The following is a 19452-nucleotide window of genomic DNA, read 5'->3' as shown; positions in this document are numbered from 1 at the left end:
CATCTTTATTCGTTCTTCGACCTGGGACTAGCTCGGAAATTTAGGACAGAAGCCAAGAAAGTTTGGAAAAAGAAAAAGGTTAAAGTCCTTATACATTATAGACTGGCTCGCCTTCTCTCAACATTTCAAAGGTGTCAAACACGTATAGGACTCTGACATTGGAAAGTCAGTCCCTGCCACGGTTCATATTGACTTCCTGTTCTTCGTCTCTTGGACAGACCTCACTCGACAAGTCTTTGGACAAGCAGTCATCACTGCTCAGTCGAGCTCGGTCCGTCCAAACCCCACTGTCCTTTCGTGTTCATTACTGTATCCTTTTTATTGCGCCCCCTCATCGTCATCTCAAACATCTCCCAGACAAGCCTCTTTACCTGGTTTCAGCTGAGATCAACACAAGGTCGTCCTCTTACTGTACCTTCGCTCGTCTCCCCCGATTCCCTCCATCCTATATCCCACCACACAGCTCTACCGGCTTTACTGCCACACTACCCACCACACTCTTTTGTCCCCTACACTCAGGCATCAAGATGATGTCGCCCCTGGCTATCTTTGCGCTTCTCACGACTCTCGTCCCTTCGGTCATCTCTGCACCTGCCTTACACGCTCGAGGGGTTAATGTTGGATGGCCATACGGATCGGAGAAGATCAGAGGCATCAATATTGGTGGTGTAAGTGGCACTTGTAGTCGCAAGATGAATCCTGACAGTCCGTAGTGGCTGGTCCTCGAGCCATGGATCACAGTGAGCAACCTGTTCCTAAGGGTCGATCCCTTCACCTGACGCTGTGATCAGCCAAGTCTCTTTGCTGCCACAGGCAACGACGCCATCGTTGACGAGTGGACGTTCTGCTCCATGCAAAAGTACCAAACTGCCTCGGCTGCGCTGAAGCAGCATTGGGACACTTGGTACACCGAGAGTGACTTCCAAGCCATTGCCGGTGAGTCGTCACCACCCTCTCGCTCGTGCAGCCATTAATGCTTCATGTCCACAGCGGCCGGTCTGAATCACGTTCGAATACCGATCGGCTTCTGGGCCTACGATATCTCAGGAGGAGAGCCGTACATCCAGGGCGCTGCCGCATACCTGGACAACGCCATTCAATGGGCAAGGCAGAACAATCTCAAAGTTCAGATTGACCTGCATGGTGCACCTGGCTCTCAGAACGGATATGACAACTCTGGACACAGAGGGGACGCCGATTGGTGAGAGATCCGTTCGGTAAAGGGGAAGAAGAGCTGATAAGCCCCTGTAATCAGGGCTGATGCCTCCAATAACATTGCCCGGACTAAGGCGATTCTCGGCCAACTGTCGCTCAAATACTCTGACCCGTCCTACTACCAGGTTGTCACCATGCTGGAGGCCTTGAATGAGCCCGCTGGATATCTCAACTCAAATCTGCTCAATGCATACCACCAATTCGGGTACGACGCTTACGGTGCCATTCGATATCCATTCGGAAACTCGGATGAATCTGGTCTAGTCGTCGTCTTACATGATGCTTTCCAGGCCCCAAGCTACTTTGACAACTATATGCCGAGTCCCCAGTGGCAGGATGTCATCCTGGATCACCACACGTATACCATCTTTGACAACAATCAAGTGGCGCAGAGCCCGAATCAGAGATTCCAGGTGAGAGAAGACTGGCAGTCACGTAGCGGTGGAAGCTGACTTAATTCAATTTCTCAGCAAATCTGCAACCAGGCCAGTTCAATGACGAGCTCTCCTCTCTGGTACGTGGTGGGAGAATGGTCACTTGCCTCAACCGATTGCGCTCCCGCTATCAACGGGCGAGGTGTCGGCGCACGCTATGACGGGACATATCCTGGCTCAAGCTACGTCGGCAGCTGCAATGGAAAGTCTGGTAACGGATCTGACTTCACACAGTGAGTATTTCGACCACCTCTCACGGGTCAAGCTCAATGGCTGTCATCAGCGAGTACAAAGTCTTTTTGCGCAAGTTCTGGGAAGTTCAAACTCAGGTCTATGAGAACAACGGCCAAGGATACATCTACTGGCCATGGAAGGCAGAGGATGCCGCCGATTGGTCGTACCAGGACGGATTGGCTGGTGGATGGATCCCTCAAGACCCCACTCAGCACATTTACTCCTTGGATGAGCTGTGTCAGTAAACTGCTCCAAGCTCTATATCTCGTAGTTAGAATCTCAGACAAAATCATATGTCCTCGTTGTAGCTTACATTGATCAATATCAGCCTCGACAGAGGCAAGCAGCCCGCGTACACACCCAGACTCGCGGGGGACACCTTTCTTGCTGCTTGATGGACTGGTCTGACAAGCAGAATAATGCATCGGTGACAGTATGACTATGATGATCTGGGTACCTATTTGGCCGACACTATGGCGCCCGGTACCTTGCAGATTGACTGCCCATGGATGATCCCATCTTCGCCGTGACCGACGAACCCGTCCACTACCCGAGCATCCCCTGCAGAGACCTCGCTCGCGACACTGTGGTGATCTCGATGCAGCGTCGCGAAGGCTAGCACACCAGCTCTTGGTTCCGAGGTCTCGATCGCTTGGGTCCGATGTAGGAACTATGTAAAAGCTCAATCGAGATCCATATCATCATCTCACCTGAACACTTTGACCTTTTCTGAGTGAGATCTCAGTCTCCAATGACAAGACGCCCCGGCTGGGATCTCCACTCAGGATCTTCACCACATTATCTGGCTCGCCAGAGCCATCCGAGTGGATCGACAAGAACCATTCTTCTTCCTTTGTGATGCCTGTCCGACCCTTGTGTCGATGAAGAGCGTTGATGAGAGTCCTAGCCGGGTTTCCCTCGCCACCATCGTCGATGTTCAGGAGGAGATTGCCCTGGGCCCTTCACTGATCTAGCTCCAGAACATCCAATGTAGCTCACCGGGATACGGGAAAGACTTCGGTCAATGGCTCAAGACGATAATCTATATCTGTGGATAGTTTTTCCTCTATTGCGATACCGACCGACCCAGATGAGAGGATCTGACCGTTATGGAACAGGGTATGTGGTCGACCAGTGATGAAAGGCGTTTGTGCCGTCATAAGTCCGACCTGTAGCGTCCGTCAGGAAGCTTCGACCACATCAGACATACAGCCGATGCAGATGGAACAGCGCCATTTATGGCTTGTACGACTGGATCGGGGTGATTGTCGCTCAAGACCAAGAACGATTTAGCACTGAGAAAGGAATCAGCTGGAATCCCCTTGCGAACGACACAGTTCAGACTTGCCGAGAATGTTCCAGCTCTGGAATGGTCGAGACATCCTTTTCTGCATTCCACACACCTGCCCAGCCGTCCTGACTCTCTATAGCCGTGATCTCTCCGACGTCTAAGCCTTTGAGATCTTCACGCTCGACTTTCCGAGGCCGATGCCATCTCCCAACTTCGGGATCGCTCCTGCCCGACAGGGAGGTTTGAAACGTCGAAGATCCGCTCGAGAAGGAGGCGATGGAGATGCTGGGTGCTTGACCAGGGGCAGCAATAGAGAATGATCCGATGGATGAAGGACAATGCGAGTTCAATACACGCAGGAAAGGCTCGAGTGAGGAGGTGGGCAAGGAGGTAGACAGGAGAAAGAGAATAGTCGAGTTTCTCGACCCTAAATGGTCCAAAACCTCCTTCAAGACGGTCTCATTGGGGGAGAAGATAGTGCTAGACCGTATGGATGGCGGCCGAGAGCCATGCAGCAGCCTGCGGAGGATCATCGAAGAGATATGCTATGAAAAGGTGGTGGATCTTTGAAATTCCAGATCAGAAAGATTAGATTATGATGAAACCGAATGACGCGTGATCGAACGGGGTAGTATGCATCATGTACACGATTATGGGGTCATGAACAAACAATCTACCATCTACCTCCACCTCCTCCGCCTCCTCGTCCAGTTGGTGTACCTCCACGAGTAGATGACGGTGTTGCACCTCCTCTCCCCCTACTTGGCCTCCATGCACCAGATGCTGGCTCAGTAGGCGTTTGAGGACCATTCGCACTGGCAGAGTCGGCAGTGGCGGGCGATGATCGAGCAGCAGCCTCGGGAATCTGTCCTCCAACTTTGGCAGCCTCACGAGCTCTCCAAGCACCGCCTCCAGCGACGAACGAAGGTCGACTCGGCGATCCATTCGCGGTCGGCGTCGAGGTGGAAGATGGTGGTTGGCGGGTGATTCCGCCTCCGCTTGTCCTGGCTGCGCGACGAGCCTCGGCCTCGGCTTCTCTCTCTCTTTGTCTCCGAGCCTGCTCGTCTGCTTTCGCTCTCTCAGCTTCTCGCTCTGCCCTGATTTTGGCTGCCTTTTCTGCTGCTTCTGCTTTGGCGGCCTCTTGCTCGGCACGGGCCTTAGCCTCTTCAGCTTCACGTTCTTGAGCGAGACGAGCCTCCTCAGCGGCACGTTCTGGAAGAATAACGTCAGACCGAATCGCAAGGTAGCTAATTTGAACTCACCTTGCTCTTCTCGCTCGGCTCTCTCCTCTTCCGCTCGCTTTCTCTCCCGCTCATCCTTCTCCTCCTTTCTGCGAGCCAAGACGCTGGCCTTGAACTTGGCCTTTTCTGATTCAATCTTCTTCTGTGCCGCGGTCCTTGCACGCTGAAATTCCTGTTCCTGTTGACTTGCCACAGCAGCCCTGGCAACGAGATAGTCGGGCATCATTCTACCCAGACGAGTCTTGAGCTCGATAGATGCTTTCTGCTGAGCGATGGCTTGTTCACGAGCACGAGCATTGGCCTCGTCGTGATCCGCTCGGTCTTGAGCCTTCTGACGTTCGTAATCCTCGGGCATAAGCTGTCGCTCCTCCTTTCGCATAGCTCGCTCTAGGTAATCCACACGCTTGCCGACAATTCTCAATCGCTCGTCCATCTCTCGCTTCTCCTTGGCCAGCTGCTCCACCTGCATGGCCACGAGTTTGGCTGAGTCAAGCTCCTTGATCTGAGAAATGTCCACTTTGAGATCGCCTTTCGCAGCCAAAGTCTCTGCCAGCTTTTGCGCCTCTTCTCTACGGGTAGCTTCCATTTGTCGCTGAAGTCGGTCCACTTCTGCCTGTCTGGCGAGCTCCTTCTCCCTGCGAGCATTCTCCTCGGCGAGGACTTTGGCTCGCTCGGCCTTGGCGGTGGACTCTTCTCTTTCGCGGCGAATGCTGGCCTCGACCATGAGCTCACGTCGCTTGGTAACGATTTGCCGCCGATGCGCGATAGCCTTTCGCTCTTCCTCGGCCAGAGCGATGGCCTTGGCGAATACCTCGGCTCTGGTGTCCACAGTTTTGGGTTGTAAGAATTGCAGAGTGTTATGGAGGCAGACGGCGAGGGCGGAGAGGCGATCGAGATCGGTAGGTCCAGAGATGAAAGTGAGGGTCTTTGCAATGTGATCAATCGTGGCGTTGATGTCACCCCGTCGGCAAGCATTCATGAGGAACTTCTCCAAAGCAGCCATGTCCGTCTCCCATGGAGTACCATTGAAAGGCTTGACAAGGTCAAACAAATGGGAAAGCGAAATCGTGTCATAGACTTGAGAGAGTTCTTGAACCAATCGTGAAAGTACAACTTCACGAAGAGCGGGCAAGTAGGGTTGGTAGTCGGCAGGAAGGGCAGAGACAATAGGGGCGAGAGTCTGAGCAGCGTTCAAGGGTTGAAAGTCGACCTCGAGAATGAGATAGAGTTGGCGGATCGGCTGAGGGACTCGCTTGAGATGCTTGGCTGCAGCGTCCTTCACCAAAGCGTCACGGGTTGGCATCTTGGGCAAGTTCAACAGAGCAATGAGCCTCTGCTTCGTCTCCACTTGACCCAACGGAACAGCCAAAGCGCTGAGCAGTACGCATCCAGGAGCCTTCTCGGGAACTTGACCAGCCCTCTCGGCAAATTGGATGTATCTGGCCCAAGCCGAGGCGTGGAATACGGCAGTCTGCTTGCCACCCTCAGCACGGAAGATTTGAGTGAGCTTCTCGTAGTAGTTGGCCATCATGGCGGGTTTTGCGGTCTTCTTGCCGGCGACCAGAGTGTGAACATCTTCAACCGTCCTGAAGGCTTCCTGCCATAATTCGAGTTCGACTGCAGTTTCGAGCTGGAGGAAACGGGTATCGAGGTGACGGGCGAGAGTGTCAGGATCCTGCAAGTTGACAGAGTGCTGTTGGTGGCCGTACTTGGATGCGTTGACCAAGTCTTTCCTCAGTCTCTGCTCACACAGACGTCTGAAGTCGGATTTACGCTCGTGGATCTTGCAAAAGTTGAAGGCACGGTGGGCGATAGACTGATAGATGACTTCCAGTCTGTCGTTTCCCTTTGCAATGTCCAAGCAAATGTCGTATGCATCCCAGCAGAAACGCTGCGCCGGGGCAATCAGACGTCTCTCAATCCTGTCTCGGTCTCCGGCGAGGTCGATGAACGAGTCGTAAAGCATGGCGTTGGGTTGAAGAGGGAGTTCATCGTCGACGACTGGGTTCTCTGGCAGAGCCTCGACCTCCTTTCTCGCCTGCTCGACGGCTGAAGCTAGTCGAGCTTCTGCAGCCTCGATAAAGTGGTTCAAGACATTTTCGATTGATCCAACGGCCGTGGTCTGTGTGGCATTCTTGAAAGTCAAGAGACCTAGACGAGCGTGAGACTTGCGCGACAGAGCGACACAAAGATCGATGAACTTGAACATGATAGGCTCTAGAACATTGACCGAGGTGTGCTTGAATCGCCGTCTGAAAATCATCAATACCTGTTGTCGTAGATGGCTCGTGAGACTTACGATTGGAAGACCTCCCACAAGTTCTCGAAGGCTTGGTTCTGAGACTGGGAGGTTCCGAGAGCCAGCAGCTCCTCTGAGCGCTACAGACATGTCAGCATGCGATGTTCAACCGTTTCCCGTGTCACTGACCTTGAGCGCATTGTCGGGTTTGACGTAGATGGGAGGCATGATGAAGGTACAGATGTGTGGTAGCAAAGATTGTTCAGTGCCCTTTCCCAGCTATCCACGAAGATCAAAGTCTTCTTCAGGCCTGCGGTCGAGCTTGCCTAGACGGAAACAAGCCTCTTGCAATTCAGTGGTATGCTTCGACCAAGCTTCCTACTACTGTACACGAACAATGAAAATTCAGAACAATGCTGGACCACGACGAGTCTCGGCGTTTTGGAATTTGGCGCGTCATACACCGGGATTATCTCTCAATGTGGCACTCGTAATCAAGGACCAACTGCGGCGTATAGCGCCTCCTTATTACGTTGTCTCCTAACCCAATCCACTTCTGTTGCTATCCCTTTCTGACTGACTCTTGGTGACAGATCCGAGTCGTCACATCGAGGGTCAGCGCACCGACAGCATCTCTAAGGATCATGGCGAGCTCTCTACAGAATCTGTGAGTCATTCCCGGTATGAGGAGACATTGGCTGATCCACGGCGACCCAGTGGTAAAGGCGGTGAGAGCAGTTGCAACCGATGACGTCGGAGCATCGATACTGACAAAACTTCCGACAGCTCTCAGAGCGGCCAAGAATTATACCAAAGGGTATACTGACACTCAGGTGTGTAGAGATCTCTACCAGAGCGCTCAGGGCCGTCCACTGACCATCTTCGTAGTCAAAGGTCAGAGAAGCGACCTCGAATGACGCCTGGGGTCCATCCGGTACCCAGATGAATGAGATTGCGCAGCTCACCTACAACCAGTGAGGATTGCTTGAGCCTTTCAGGTCGCTGATATGACTCAGAAATGACTTCGTCGAAGTCATGGAGACGATGGACAAGAGGTTGAACGACAAGGGCAAGAATTGGCGGCACGTGTTCAAAGCTTTGACCCTGCTCGATTATTGTCTGCACGCCGGATCGGAGAACGTTGTCATTTACTTCAAGGACAACATCTACATCGTAAAGTAAGATCAATGTTCTGAGACTTACGCTGACCCACCGTCAGGACTCTGAAAGAGTTCGTGTACGTGGACGAAGCTGGGAAAGACGTCGGCGCGAATGTTAGGCAAAAGGCAAAGGACATCACCAACCTACTTCAAGATGAGGATCGTTTGAGAAATGAGCGTCGGTCCAGGGGAGACATGCGAGACAGAATGTTGGGCAACCTTGCCGAGAGTGGTCTCAGAGGTGAAGGGGACTACGGCGGGCCAAGACCGGAGCCATCCAGACGAGAGTGAGTGAAACGGAGCGGCGAGTCCAAACCCGGCTCACGATACGATCAGGCGGCCGCGTCGATCAGGAGATGAAGACGATGATCTGCAAAAGGCCATTGCGGAGAGTATGCGGATGCAGGAGGAGGAAGCTGCGAGGAGAAGTCAGGTCACGAAGGAGGAGGATGATTTCCAAAGGGCATTGCGGTTGTCTAAAGAGGAAGAGGAGAAGAGAAAGCGGGAGCAGGAGGAGGCAAACGCCAAAGCCCTGTTTGATGATGATCTGAACCTGTGAGCACATTTGAACCGGGATCCATCGGGTTCTACTTACAAGTCGATAGCAATTCGAATAACCAATATGCACAGCAGCCGCAGCAAGACCTCTTCGCACCCATGGGTGGTTATCCGTTGGTGGATATCGGATATGGCCAGCAACAGCAGCTTCAGCCTCAATACACGTCGTTTAACGTAAGTCGATGCAGAATATCGAAATCTCCCTCTAACGCACACCTTTAGCCATTCCATGCCCAAATGATGGCTCAGCAACAACAGATGCAGCAAGAAGAGTTCATGCGACAGCAAATGGCAATGCAGGAGCAGCAGAGGCAACAGGAAGAATACATGCGACAGCAGATGATGCAACAACAACAACAATCACTGTTCGCCCAGCCTACTGGATACGGCTCCAACAACCCCTTCGCGCCCGGCGTGCAGCAGCACTCTTCACCACAACAGCAAAGTCAATCGTTCTCCCCTCCCCGCTCATCTTTCTTGCCCGTTCCGACCGTCACCCAGTCTCCTTCGCCAACACCACAACCGCAAGCTCAACTCCAGCCACAATCACCTCCCAAGACATTCAATCCTCCCAAACCGGCGAACGACGGGCAGCATGCTCACCTTGCCAATCTGCTTGCTCGTGGAAGGGAAGACGGCATGGACACATTCGGAAATGTCGGAAACCTTCGTGAGTGACACACAGAGCTGCCAAGACTGACGATGCCAGGATTCGGTACCCATAATCCCTTTGGCAGGCCGCAGCAACAGCAAGGGTCGTCGCAGCAACAGAATGGACGGAGCGATCAACCCTTCTTCTCCGTGTAGGATTGTCACCTGTAGAAAACTGGTCTCTTTCTTGATCTCGGATATGCTACATAACATTTGATGACACCGGTAAAGTTGTACAAGGATAAGACTACAACACTCTTCTCACGACTAAGATGCCCAAAATGGCGCACAGGATGCCTAGCGGGATGTCTATCCATTTCGGCACGGGGCGTATCGAGGGCACCGGAGAGTCTGCTTGAGGGACAATGCCCGTGGCAGGGCTCTCTGGAGATATGGTAGGCTGTTGCGGTGGAAGGATAGGTTCCTTCGGGTCACTCTCTTCGCGAGACGGCGTGAGGGGCATTTCGACACGTTCCTGACGACCGATCTCCGTCTCATCTGTCTTTTCTTTGCGTGATTTCTCCGCATGCACCGGTCCCTCTCTCGTTGGCAGTAGAAGCTGATTGTTCGAGACTTGGCATGTTGGACAAGTCCACTGTTGCGATCTGGCATGCAGGATCAGTTGAAGGGATCAAGCGTATTCATTCGACTCACAGCTTGGCCAAACGGCGCCTTTCCTCTCGTGAACAGTCTAGAGCCCCTATCGCCGACAGCGCTTCACCACCTTGCATCCAGAAACTCCTCAGTCCCGTCAAAGCTGGACAAATGAAGTGAGCCGCCAATTGCTGATTACTGAACCATTAAATCTGCCAACTCACCCGTCCGGACACCCCAAGCAGGCTGCCATGAACCAGCGTGGAAACTAGTAAGACCATCGATACAGATCTGACGAGTCGTCAGTACGCCGAGAATGAAGTGAGTCAGATGTTCTTGACTTGCCTTCTTGCCCAGCTCGAATCGTCCATTTGGTGTGAGAAGAATGATATCAGGAGCAGCCATTGGGTAATTGTGGGGTAGAATGATTCTCAAATGGTATAACCCTACGGACAAAGTCATTACCGGCGAGCAACTCCTGGCCGTTTGAGCGACTCACCTCCCTCGTACTCGCTTCCTGCAACTCCACGCATCGTGCAGTGCCACTCGAAGATATCCGTCTAAAAGTCATCCGTCAAACCCATTCTGCTCATCTCAGCCAAGCAAGCAACTCGCACCTCTAACGGAGCCGCTATGAAATCATCATCTTGAGGGTCGCACAGTTCACTGGCTTCCTGCATGATCCGCTTGACCGCTGTTGACCGCAAATTGACTTTTGGTCTGGAGCTGCTGCCTGTGTCCGCCATCTCGAGCAGGGTCTCTTCGCCAGTACGATACGACGATACAATATACAGTGAAGAAGAAAGGATGGAGACAGAACCGCCATTTGACGTGGAAGTGAAGATCTTCGGGGCAACAATCCTACTGCGCGGGGTATCCTTTACGTAAAGAGTATCGATCAGCCAGGAATCGGCCGACGGGCGTTTGAGATGGTCGCTCGAGCCCCTGATAACATAGTCTAATCATCACTGCGGATTCCGATGAACAATTATAAAAGTTGACGCACTTGACGAGGATGCTGGAGAGTCCTTCAGTCAATTTGCCGAACCTCGCACCATCTGGTGGCGGAGACATCCCGTACGAGCAGAGAGCGGATCCTCTCCCCTTTACAGATGCTCAAGTCGATGGTTTCAAAGAGCAAGACCGGTGGTTGCCCGTGAGTACCGGTCAATGTTTATCACGGTGCCGCTGACGAGGATGGATGGCCTCTAGATCGCCAACGTGTCTCGGATCATGAAGACATCTCTACCTGCATCCGCCAAGATCTCCAAAGATGCAAAGGAATGCGTCCAAGAATGCGTATCAGAGTTCATTAGCTTCATCGTACGTTCACTGCCCACAAGACCGTCTATCTGACGCCGTATAGACGTCTGAAGCAGCTGAGAAATGCTTGAACGAGAAGAGGAAGACGATAAATGGGGAAGACGTCCTGACATCAACCAAGAGTCTCGGATTCGACAATTACGAGGGAGTGCTAAAGATTTACTTGGCAAAGCTAAGAGAGGTGAGGAGGAGGCTCTCAGAGGGTCTTTAGACGTTGACGAGGACAGGCACAAATCCTGCAAAATAGACAGAAGCAAGGTGATTCGGATGATTCAGCAGACGAAACGGGTACCAGACGTGGGCCGGAGGATGATATTGGTGATGGCGAGGTCGTTAGAAAGGGGCGAAAGAGGCGGAAATGAATACACGATTTCATGAGATGATTTTCGCCACGTGTACAAGCCAACTCTATTCGTCTAGAACAATGTACGACACAGCGGGCAACTGGAAGAGTGAGACGAGTTGAACCATTTGAACAGGCACGAAGCGTGGAAGCGGTTCTTGCACGTTCGGCAGGGTTTGGTGGGTAAAGTACGATCGGTTAAGGAGATGATACTGGACAGTTCATTAGTCTTCCATTCTTTCGAGAGGAGAGATGATGAGACACACGAATAGCAGATGGCACACTCTACGACACCCTCGAAGTGCAGGCTGACGTTGCGTTTGAACACTGTCAGCGCTTCGAGTATGAGACCGTTCTAGTGAGGGTCAGCTGTGCACAGACCATTGTAACTCACCCTCGAGGTAATGGTCTGCTGGACGCTCATCAACCAGCCTCGCCATTTGTTCTCTGGAACGCCGACACGCCTCAGATCACGCACATCCACGCCCCGCAGCGGGAATTCCGCAGGTAATCGAATCCCAATCTCCATCGGTTGCTCGTCCACGACGTAGCTCGCGATCGCTTCTGCGGATCCCGTTCCAGCTGCAGTCGTAGAGCCCCCACCTTGAGCGACTCGAACTGTCAGACCTTCCGCAGAGAGTTGAGAGATCGTGGCAGGTTGCCTGAGGGCCGCAAACTCCTTCTGAATAATGACAGGCGAATAGTATCGAGCAGTAAAATTGAGCATGGACAAGGATAGCTGTCGATCCTTGATGCCTTCGTGAATCTCTCTCAAGATGGACGGCACCGAGATCAGCGTACGGTAGAACAGGTAGGACGCGAAGGGGGTCAAGTCAGCGAGCTCCTCAGGCTCCAAGACTGGAGGAATCAGCCGACAGTCTCATGCTGCGGGGCTCACGCTCAGGATAGAATTCGTCCACTGCGAACTGACCGGCAGGGAAATTCCAAGCTCCAACTTGCGACACTCCCATCATTTGGAAGAGCATACTGAGGAGGGATCGCTCGATCAAACTACCAGATCTCAATTGATCCATATACGCTGATCTGATCGTTCGAGACTATTACCAGTCAGAGAAGATTTCGGTAAGTCGCACTCACAGCATCGTCGAAATGATCTAAGATAGCCATCCAAGCCAAGATCTGCGTCACGACCTGACTTGCTCAGTGCGAGTCAAACTCAAACCACTCACTTGAGGGATTTGTGGATCCTGCCAGTCGATACTCGCACCATCCTCCAGGATTTTGATCAGGCTGGCTGGAAGTTGAATGCTCTGCGTTTCCTCCGCCGCTTCATCTCCTATCGTGGCCTCCACTTTCAGAACAAGAGCGAGCGTTTCACGGCGAATCACTTGACTCAGAAGGCGATATGCCATGGTCTGGATCCCCCAATTGGTAGACAAGAGAAGCAGGTGGCTTAATTGAGAAATCGTCAACTCGGAGACGAGACCGCTAGAGACACTGTCTTGAGCCTCGTCTATTCCCATGACCAGATCCAGAAGAAGAGCCTGAATGCGTTTCATTGGCTCAGATGAATCTGTGACATCAGTTGCAGTTAGGCTAAATGCTCACCATTACGACACTGGGTGAATAACTTTAGGACCTGCTTTGACAGCACGTCTCGGTTGGTCCATGCAGCTCGTAAGGATTTGTTCGTCGCACACAGATCCCTGACGGTTCGCAGCAGAACGAGACAACCACAAAGGTAGCACAGAGATGACTGGTCATCCAAAGCAGAGCCCTGGCATCAGCGATGTAGACTTGTGCATCTCACCTCCAGTCCGTTCTCAAGAAGGTCAAAGATGGCATCCCAGTGTTGGCCAGGTACATCCTGTACGACGGGTCCCAGAGCATTGAACAATTCTGCCAGTCTGAATTCCGTCTCCTCGGGCAAGTCTTCGGCATCGTCGTCAGTGAGCCAACCAGAGACGTGACGAAGGACGAAGATGGCTCTTTGTTGAGGGATGAAGTCTGAAGTGGAATCGGGCAGCGGTGCCGAGGCGAGCAGGAGCCGTAAAGCGGGCAAGCCAGTCACTCCTATATCTTTCGCCTTGATGCCCGTGATGCTATTTGCCAGCCTGTTCCGAGCAGTGGAGATAGCTTGTGAATCTTCTAGATTTCCCTTGATGGCAAGGATGATAGTAGACGCCAAGTCAGGCTCTACAGGATGAGTTCACTTTCGGATTATCACTCACTCTTAGTACTCAATGTCATCGCCAGGTCCAACCAGGCAGCACTGTCTGCTTCCGTAGCTCTCTCATTGCCCAGAATGCGGGTCAAGACAAGGTGAACAGCACGAAGGCTCACATCGCTACCTGTTCGAGACCATGATTGCAGCAGATCAGCCAAGGTCGATTGGATCCAGTCACTTTGAGATCCCGTCCCGTCAGACTTGACCAGGACTATCGTCTGCTTATGCCAGGCTGAAGTGGGCTCTTGTATTGTGGCGAAAACGGAGGAGAGGATCGTCTCAGCCTCTCTCACGAAGGTTTCGAGCGAATCTGTCGAAGATGCAAGGCCTCTTGAGCCACCATTGACCGATAAGCCGTCCCTGGCGAGTATGTGACCCAGAAGGCAAGCTGAGAGCAGGATTGGCTCCCGGCTCGGAAGGTTGCGGTCCTCTCGGAATAATGCTAGAATACTTTGAAGCACTCGGGCGCACTTAGAAAGACCGGTGGAATCGAATAGCCCATCCGGTGAGATGGACTCGCCGGTGTATGGAGCAAGGGGGTCAATGATCGGCAGAGTCGGGTCGGCCGACTGAGCGATGAGGCTGTCAAGAAGACCACGAATGACGTCCGGTGTCGGAAGCAGACTGATTGGTTCAAGTCCAGATGTCCGAGCGGCCAGCTCGATCAAGCGGACGGGGCTATCTAGTCAGCGGCATCAAAAAGTAGACCCACTTGACAGAATTAGAAATATCAGTCAATTGCTGTGACATTGCCTCCCTCAATGTTGCCTGGAACTTCGACGGTGCGAGAGGCAATTGTTCGTCCAGCATGCTCGAGACCGTCTGATCAAAGGCGACGGCTGACAGGCCATGGAGCAGGTAGAGATCGACGAGAGCAGTCAAGAATACGTCGCTGTCGATGATGGGCTGGAGGTGATCTCTGGCATAGGAATAGAATATGAGCGCACTGGGTTGCAGAGAAGCTGATGCAGCGTTTCCCGCAGAGAAGTCTCTGGCTGCATCCTGGATGGCCGTGCTGCACAGGGAGAGCACAGTGTCCAGGTTCGACTGAGGCAATGTCCCTTTGGGTGTGAGTGCAATGACGTTAATGTCACTCACCGTCTCGGATGCACTGCGCCACCAATACAGCCGCGCGTTGATCGCCCAGTATCGCATGTTGTACACCCTCTTCTGCGAGATCTCCGATGGCGTCCTCGGGGAACAATGAAAGGTATTGCAGCTGCAAAGCTGCCGCTACGAAGGAGAAACGCGTCTCTGTGGACAGAGTTGGCGAGGACACGATATTTTGCACAACCTGACGGGCTTTGTCAGACTTGGCCGATGGGGAGGAATTCTCCAAAGTTCGCAACAGGTCGAGTAGCTGATTTGGAGCTGACTGTACTAGGGCATCCTTTCCGCAGAGCTCATAGATTTGCTGTAGGAATGAGCAATAGTATCTTCCCTGACTCACATCTATCGTCTCGTCCTGCAAAGCATCACTGTGTTCGCGAACAATGTCAGAGACTAGGACCAGACCGGTCTTGGGATCTGTGTCGGTGTTACGCATTTCATCCAAACTTGCTTGGACGAGTCTTTCCAATGCCACATCAACGATGCGTACACTGTCCTCCGACCCGGCAGTGTCCAGTGTGTCCAAAAGGATGACTGCTCGCGGAAGCAGCCGAGTATCTCGATCTTCACCAAAGCACTTTGAGACCAAAGTAGATGTAATTGACTCCAGCAACGTGGCGTAGAGGTCAGAGGAGATCGCTTTGACTCGAGTTGCAGCAGATGCGAAAGCTACAGCTTCGTTCTCGCCGGGAGGCGTCCGTGCTCTTGCAGACTTGCCGCCGAATTCCAACACGCACTGCCTCCAAGCTCGATCGCAGAGCTGTGTCTCTACAAGCCATTCAGCAATATCAGTGTCCTCCTCTTTGATGGCTCTTTTGAGCAGCAGGGCGATGCAGTCTAGAGCGGCCTGAAGGAATGTCTGCAGCGCAGACGTTTGGTTGGGTAAAGAGTGTGTGGACAGTAGCCGGGCGTCGACAGGTGACCAAAGATGTGAGAAGAAGGAAGGAAGAGCATTGTCGTCCAGGTCTAGCGGAAGGATGTCCGATGACATGGTGGAGACGGCGACAAGGAGAAGGGGGTATGTGACATGGGGGACGGAGGGACAAACACTCGCGACGAATTGAAGAAAGTCGGAAAATGGCGATCCCGTATCTTCTTCTTCTTCGTCGTCCTCGTCTTCGTCTTGTTCCCACCAATCTGGATGTCGACGAAGCAATTTGGCAATGACTGGGCCAGCTATGTCGAAGACAGTCCCTTCGGCTTCTCTCCAGCAAAACGACAGCAGGTCTTGAGGAAGGCAATCGTCCGGCACGGTGTCCAAGAGGGCATACGCTGCTCTACGGACGGACGGCTGGCCCGAACCAAGTGATGGTTCAACAGGTGATAATGTCGACCAGATGTCCCCTCTGAGGAGGTCAAGAAGGCGAGTGGAGGGTTCAGCTGTTGTGAGAAGCCAGGTGAGACCGGTCAATCCTCCGACTCTAAACCAGGCCTCCTCTTCTGATCCGATGGGAACCTTCTCAATGGGAGAAGGGAAGATACTGTCGTTCAAAGATGCTGGGTCAGCGATCGAGAGTTCTAGATAGTCTGCTAGAGAGTCCAGGTGAGGTGTCAAATCCAGGCGATCATCTTGCGGTCCGAATGATGTACTGTCCATCCAGCAAGTATAGCTTGCCCCTCCCGCCCTTCGCCGTTCCTCCACCGCTGCTACCAGCCAGGAGCCTAAAGTGTCTCGCGTTTGATTCCCCGGGAGAAGGGAGAGATTGAAAGAGTCTAGGATGAGATTTCGGGTAGACGGTCGATTCAACAGAGCTTGCTGAATTTGAAGTGCTGAAGTGCGATGCGAGGGGGATTGGAGCAGTTGTGCAAGATTATGCAGCCAGACAGGGATGGCGGTGGCTAGAGCTGCTTCCTTGATCTCCCGCTCAATCTCATCTTCCTCTTCATGCTCTGATGTCGTCGACGGTGGTGGAGTCAGCCATTGCTCTCGGAGCTCGTCCAATCCCTTTCGCTTCGTCACGGCGTCCTTCTTGCCTATCCTGCGGAGAATAACGACTAGCTCCGGAGGAAGCGTATGAGCCAATCCCTGAGAGTCTAGCGGATCTGGTATGGCAGGCGCTGGCGGCTTTGGAGGAGGAATGTATTGCTTGACCTTTGCCTTTTTCTCCGCCTTGGTCAACTTTTTCGACTTTTTGTTTTGTCCTTGCTGCTGCTGGTTCTGCTGCTCTGAACCAGCATCGCCCTTGGCTGCCTTCTTGGCATGCTTCTTGCGTGTGCCTGAAGATGCAGACGACTTTGTGCCCTTGGGCATGGTGTCCGTGAGGTGTGTCGTGATCAAGAGTAACAGCTATCTAAGATTCCAGCGATCGACCGGTTTCGACAGCAGCTCTCAAAAGTTACGTCACGAGGGTCTTGGATTTCGGAGCCGAAGCCAACCAAGAGCTACAACCCGGAGAGTCGAGGCGAGCTGGCGATATGGCAGGTATGGCAGGCTGGATGGGTGGCATGCATGCACATGTTCCGCGACGAGGAAATGAATTGTTCTCTATACAGGGACAGGAAGATAGACGGACTATGCTCGAGAGAATTGGTGAAGATCAAAGGAGGTCATGCAAAGTGACGTAAAAAAGTTGAAACGACCACCGTCACATTGAGAATTCGTCCATTGATCTGTTGGACCGTTTGACTCTGCTTCCCCTCTGCTCATACTGCGACATGGATTTCTACTGGAGTCCAAGTGATTCGATTGATATCGGCACCTTCCTTCAAAAGGTCTGCCCCCTCCTGCTCGCAGGGCATCATGAGATGGGGATCGTGCTGAAGCCAAGCTATCTACGCAGCACAAACCATCACTGTTCACGACGGACGAGACGCCGGTGAGCACACAGTATAGTCTATGTTCGCGGTTGACGGTAGTCAGTGGATCTGGGTGCGAGGTGTCGACGGAGCCAAAGAAGATCCCGAGCGAGATGACAAGCACGCAGACGCTCTGCTTCGTGCCAAGAAGATCTGTTAGTTCTCTGCATGTTGTCAGCTCTGACCGGCGCAGTGGGATGGTTAGAAAAGCGGCTCATGGAGATTGACCATGACGATGGGATCCCCCTTCGAGCCAAGAAAGGTACGATGAGCAAGAAGCAGGTCCGGGACGAGGTAAATCTACCAGATGTTTTGGCTTCTGAACAATCCACCACCCTATGCAGGCACACGATACAGCCAAAAGTGACCTGAAAGTGATATCAATCGACTCTGGCTGGACGGCTGGTAAATGGTGCGGCGCTCCAGTCTCGTGATGCGATATCATGTAGACAATGACGTACTCAGGATGTTATTCCCTCGTCACGCGGATGTGGATAGGACCTGGGGAGTGATCGCCACGTCTGTCGCAAACGGCCCCTTGCGGGACGCTGGTGTCAAGTTGGCCAAAGTGGCGCCAAGTCGCAGCGGAGACGAGCAAAATGTACATCACGGTTCTCCTGCTACATACGCTATCCGCAGCTGACACGTTACATTCTCAGTCTACCCACGTGATATGCGTCTACGTTGACGACGTCTACCACCTCGGTTCCGTTCGCAAGGTACGCGCCGCGCCCATCAGCCCCCCCCCTCTCTGTTCGCAATTTATTAGCTTACACGCCACAATTGCACAAGATTCTCGAGGCTCTCCTTCGCCACGGGATAGAGCCCAGTGCTGTCAAATCAGATCTTTATACTCTGGCGGGGATCGACTCCAATCATTCCACCAAGCTCCGCTCTTCCATTTGGCGTCCGAATGAAGTGATGAATGGTGGCGCTGCGGAAGTGAAGGTGAGAGAGAGAGAGGCGACAGACTCCAAATTGAAAACCGAACCTTTTTTCCCACACCAATCCAAAAAAATTCTAGTGCCTGATAAGCTTATTCATCGGCTGCTGTAGAAACTCGTCGAGTCTTCACGGACGACGACCAAAGTGGGTCCAGATGGATTCATTGATAGTGACTCGGAGGACGGGAAGATCGAGACCAAGGGGAAGAAGAGGGTTCACGAGGGAAAGGGGGAGGAGGCGCGGGGTCAGTCACCACATGCTGCTCCGGTCAAAAAGGTCAAGAAGGACAAGTCTGCTGCGTGAGTGAGCCACTATCCAACACGCTGGGCAACCTCGCTGAATGGGACGCCGATCAGCGTCAAGTACGTCGAGAATGACATCTTTGGCGGTGGCTCTGATACGGAATGAAAGCACGTTGATGGATCGGTGGTGTTGGAGGCGGCGAGGTGGCGTGAAGCCGCCAGTCATCGATCAAGGCAGCAGCAGCAGCAGCAGCAGCGTAACACCAAAAAATTCCAGTTACCATGTAGATAATTTTCCCCCTGATTATATTCCGCGCCTGTTTTCAGAATATTGAGGGGGTTCATTCCGAACGAAGGTTTTTTCTTTTTCAGAGACAAGTGCCTGTCACATTGACATGAGCAAGTTCTACTCTGTCTCTCTCTCTCATATATACTTCCCCAGGGCGTCGGCGGCGGAGGGAGGGATGAAGAGGGGGGGGGGGGGGGGGTGGGGGGGGGGTGGAGTCGGGTTGGGTTACAGGCCGCGGCTACTAGCGAGGGGGGTTGGGAAAAGTGCGGAACAGACTCCCAAATGTAATACCTCCTCCCCCCCTTTGAGGAAGGGAAAATTTCCATGCCTTTGGTCTCTCTCACTCTCGCTCTCACTCTCTCTAGACCCGAGACAGGTGATATATGGGAATGAGAGGTACCATCCATGATCACTTGTTCTTCCTTCCTTCTTGTGTCCACCCCTTTTCTTGTCCTGTGTCAAGCTGACACCACCACCCAACCTCATCATCTCGCCATCTGAGAATCGTCGTGTATTGATATCCAGAACTGCCTCATCATTGACCCGACCAGCCAAACACAAATCAAGCAAGCACCTGAAGAAGCGGGGTGTGCGTGAAC

The 19452-nt window shown here is 52.8% G+C and overlaps 8 protein-coding genes across 8 annotated transcripts; 4 read left to right on the top strand and 4 right to left on the bottom strand.

The window, feature by feature from the left end:
- The first annotated feature begins 521 nt into the window (after nucleotides 1–521).
- BD324DRAFT_671243 (putative cellulase) lies at nucleotides 522–2586 on the top strand. Its single transcript, XM_022018935.1, has 7 exons — nucleotides 522–668; nucleotides 714–740; nucleotides 792–936; nucleotides 991–1201; nucleotides 1256–1628; nucleotides 1686–1882; nucleotides 1933–2586. Exons 1-7 carry the CDS (start codon nucleotides 528–530, stop codon nucleotides 2126–2128), a joined length of 1290 nt encoding a protein of 429 aa, XP_021872410.1. The 5' UTR covers nucleotides 522–527; the 3' UTR covers nucleotides 2129–2586.
- On the bottom strand, nucleotides 2323–3774 carry BD324DRAFT_621048 (hypothetical protein). Its single transcript, XM_022015353.1, has 5 exons — nucleotides 3232–3774; nucleotides 3094–3178; nucleotides 2883–3052; nucleotides 2594–2843; nucleotides 2323–2553 (listed from the first exon to the last, which is right to left on the bottom strand). The coding sequence occupies exons 1-5, from the start codon at nucleotides 3705–3707 to the stop codon at nucleotides 2341–2343; spliced, it is 1194 nt and encodes a 397-aa protein (XP_021872409.1). The 5' UTR covers nucleotides 3708–3774; the 3' UTR covers nucleotides 2323–2340.
- BD324DRAFT_588881 (eukaryotic translation initiation factor 3 110 kda subunit) lies at nucleotides 3775–7054 on the bottom strand. Its single transcript, XM_022013773.1, has 4 exons — nucleotides 6844–7054; nucleotides 6715–6794; nucleotides 4437–6667; nucleotides 3775–4386 (listed from the first exon to the last, which is right to left on the bottom strand). Exons 1-4 carry the CDS (start codon nucleotides 6880–6882, stop codon nucleotides 3848–3850), a joined length of 2889 nt encoding a protein of 962 aa, XP_021872408.1. The 5' UTR covers nucleotides 6883–7054; the 3' UTR covers nucleotides 3775–3847.
- Nucleotides 7055–7337: 283 nt separating this feature from the next.
- On the top strand, nucleotides 7338–9179 carry BD324DRAFT_577472 (hypothetical protein; the record flags this gene model as incomplete). The annotated part of the gene is given in 8 exon segments (XM_022013261.1): nucleotides 7338–7487; nucleotides 7543–7628; nucleotides 7671–7832; nucleotides 7874–8101; nucleotides 8124–8369; nucleotides 8420–8546; nucleotides 8595–9042; nucleotides 9058–9179. 8 exon segments carry the CDS (start codon nucleotides 7338–7340, stop codon nucleotides 9177–9179), a joined length of 1569 nt encoding a protein of 522 aa, XP_021872407.1.
- On the bottom strand, nucleotides 9161–10367 carry BD324DRAFT_360422 (ubiquitin-conjugating enzyme/RWD-like protein). Its single transcript, XM_022012579.1, has 5 exons — nucleotides 10117–10367; nucleotides 9963–10063; nucleotides 9842–9908; nucleotides 9678–9780; nucleotides 9161–9628 (listed from the first exon to the last, which is right to left on the bottom strand). The coding sequence occupies exons 1-5, from the start codon at nucleotides 10148–10150 to the stop codon at nucleotides 9271–9273; spliced, it is 663 nt and encodes a 220-aa protein (XP_021872406.1). The 5' UTR covers nucleotides 10151–10367; the 3' UTR covers nucleotides 9161–9270.
- On the top strand, nucleotides 10357–11275 carry BD324DRAFT_360615 (histone-fold-containing protein). The gene is made up of 4 exons (XM_022012580.1): nucleotides 10357–10773; nucleotides 10830–10940; nucleotides 10984–11121; nucleotides 11188–11275. Exons 1-4 carry the CDS (start codon nucleotides 10633–10635, stop codon nucleotides 11200–11202), a joined length of 405 nt encoding a protein of 134 aa, XP_021872405.1. The 5' UTR covers nucleotides 10357–10632; the 3' UTR covers nucleotides 11203–11275.
- Nucleotides 11276–11356: 81 nt separating this feature from the next.
- On the bottom strand, nucleotides 11357–16832 carry BD324DRAFT_607949 (hypothetical protein; the record flags this gene model as incomplete). The annotated part of the gene is made up of 13 exons (XM_022014089.1): nucleotides 11357–11495; nucleotides 11550–11638; nucleotides 11678–11865; nucleotides 11887–12141; nucleotides 12182–12341; nucleotides 12382–12435; nucleotides 12474–12817; nucleotides 12853–13000; nucleotides 13055–13440; nucleotides 13476–14095; nucleotides 14184–14532; nucleotides 14570–14885; nucleotides 14922–16832. 13 exons carry the CDS (start codon nucleotides 16830–16832, stop codon nucleotides 11357–11359), a joined length of 4959 nt encoding a protein of 1652 aa, XP_021872404.1.
- A 139-nt stretch (nucleotides 16833–16971) lies between these two features.
- Nucleotides 16972–18822, top strand: BD324DRAFT_621014 (hypothetical protein). Its single transcript, XM_022015352.1, has 10 exons — nucleotides 16972–17293; nucleotides 17362–17397; nucleotides 17442–17532; nucleotides 17571–17671; nucleotides 17722–17789; nucleotides 17843–17978; nucleotides 18037–18096; nucleotides 18170–18325; nucleotides 18434–18621; nucleotides 18679–18822. Exons 1-10 carry the CDS (start codon nucleotides 17237–17239, stop codon nucleotides 18728–18730), a joined length of 945 nt encoding a protein of 314 aa, XP_021872403.1. The 5' UTR covers nucleotides 16972–17236; the 3' UTR covers nucleotides 18731–18822.
- The last annotated feature ends 630 nt before the right edge of the window (nucleotides 18823–19452 follow it).

The sequence above is a fragment of the Kockovaella imperatae genome (genome assembly GCF_002102565.1).
Source record: "Kockovaella imperatae strain NRRL Y-17943 chromosome Unknown BD324scaffold_4, whole genome shotgun sequence".
NCBI lineage: Eukaryota > Fungi > Basidiomycota > Tremellomycetes > Tremellales > Cuniculitremaceae > Kockovaella > Kockovaella imperatae.
The sequence above is the reverse complement of the archived record's forward strand: the minus strand, read 5'-3'. Positions and strand labels throughout refer to the sequence as shown.

Coding starts and splice junctions, on each gene's coding strand:
- BD324DRAFT_671243 (XM_022018935.1), top strand. CDS start 528: ATGATGTCGCCCCTGGCTATCTTTGCGCTTCTCACGACTCTCGTCCCT. Junction 937..990: donor TGACTTCCAAGCCATTGCCG/GTGAGTCGTCAC, acceptor TCATGTCCACAG/CGGCCGGTCTGAATCACGTT. Junction 1,629..1,685: donor GCCCGAATCAGAGATTCCAG/GTGAGAGAAGAC, acceptor TCAATTTCTCAG/CAAATCTGCAACCAGGCCAG.
- BD324DRAFT_621048 (XM_022015353.1), bottom strand. CDS start 3,707: ATGATCCTCCGCAGGCTGCTGCATGGCTCTCGGCCGCCATCCATACGG. Junction 3,179..3,231: donor CCAGAGCTGGAACATTCTCG/GCAAGTCTGAAC, acceptor TTCCTTTCTCAG/TGCTAAATCGTTCTTGGTCT. Junction 3,053..3,093: donor CTGTTCCATCTGCATCGGCT/GTATGTCTGATG, acceptor CGGACGCTACAG/GTCGGACTTATGACGGCACA.
- BD324DRAFT_588881 (XM_022013773.1), bottom strand. CDS start 6,882: ATGCCTCCCATCTACGTCAAACCCGACAATGCGCTCAAG. Junction 6,795..6,843: donor AACCCGACAATGCGCTCAAG/GTCAGTGACACG, acceptor ACATGTCTGTAG/CGCTCAGAGGAGCTGCTGGC. Junction 6,668..6,714: donor TTGTGGGAGGTCTTCCAATC/GTAAGTCTCACG, acceptor GATGATTTTCAG/ACGGCGATTCAAGCACACCT.
- BD324DRAFT_360422 (XM_022012579.1), bottom strand. CDS start 10,150: ATGCGTGGAGTTGCAGGAAGCGAGTACGAGGGAG. Junction 9,781..9,841: donor TGCTTGGGGTGTCCGGACGG/GTGAGTTGGCAG, acceptor TCATTTGTCCAG/CTTTGACGGGACTGAGGAGT. Junction 9,629..9,677: donor AGGCGCCGTTTGGCCAAGCT/GTGAGTCGAATG, acceptor CCTGCATGCCAG/ATCGCAACAGTGGACTTGTC.
- BD324DRAFT_360615 (XM_022012580.1), top strand. CDS start 10,633: ATGCTGGAGAGTCCTTCAGTCAATTTGCCGAACCTCGCACCATCTGGT. Junction 10,774..10,829: donor AGCAAGACCGGTGGTTGCCC/GTGAGTACCGGT, acceptor GATGGCCTCTAG/ATCGCCAACGTGTCTCGGAT. Junction 10,941..10,983: donor CAGAGTTCATTAGCTTCATC/GTACGTTCACTG, acceptor GACGCCGTATAG/ACGTCTGAAGCAGCTGAGAA.
- BD324DRAFT_621014 (XM_022015352.1), top strand. CDS start 17,237: ATGGATTTCTACTGGAGTCCAAGTGATTCGATTGATATCGGCACCTTC. Junction 17,979..18,036: donor GCAGCGGAGACGAGCAAAAT/GTACATCACGGT, acceptor TTACATTCTCAG/TCTACCCACGTGATATGCGT. Junction 18,097..18,169: donor ACCTCGGTTCCGTTCGCAAG/GTACGCGCCGCG, acceptor CAATTGCACAAG/ATTCTCGAGGCTCTCCTTCG.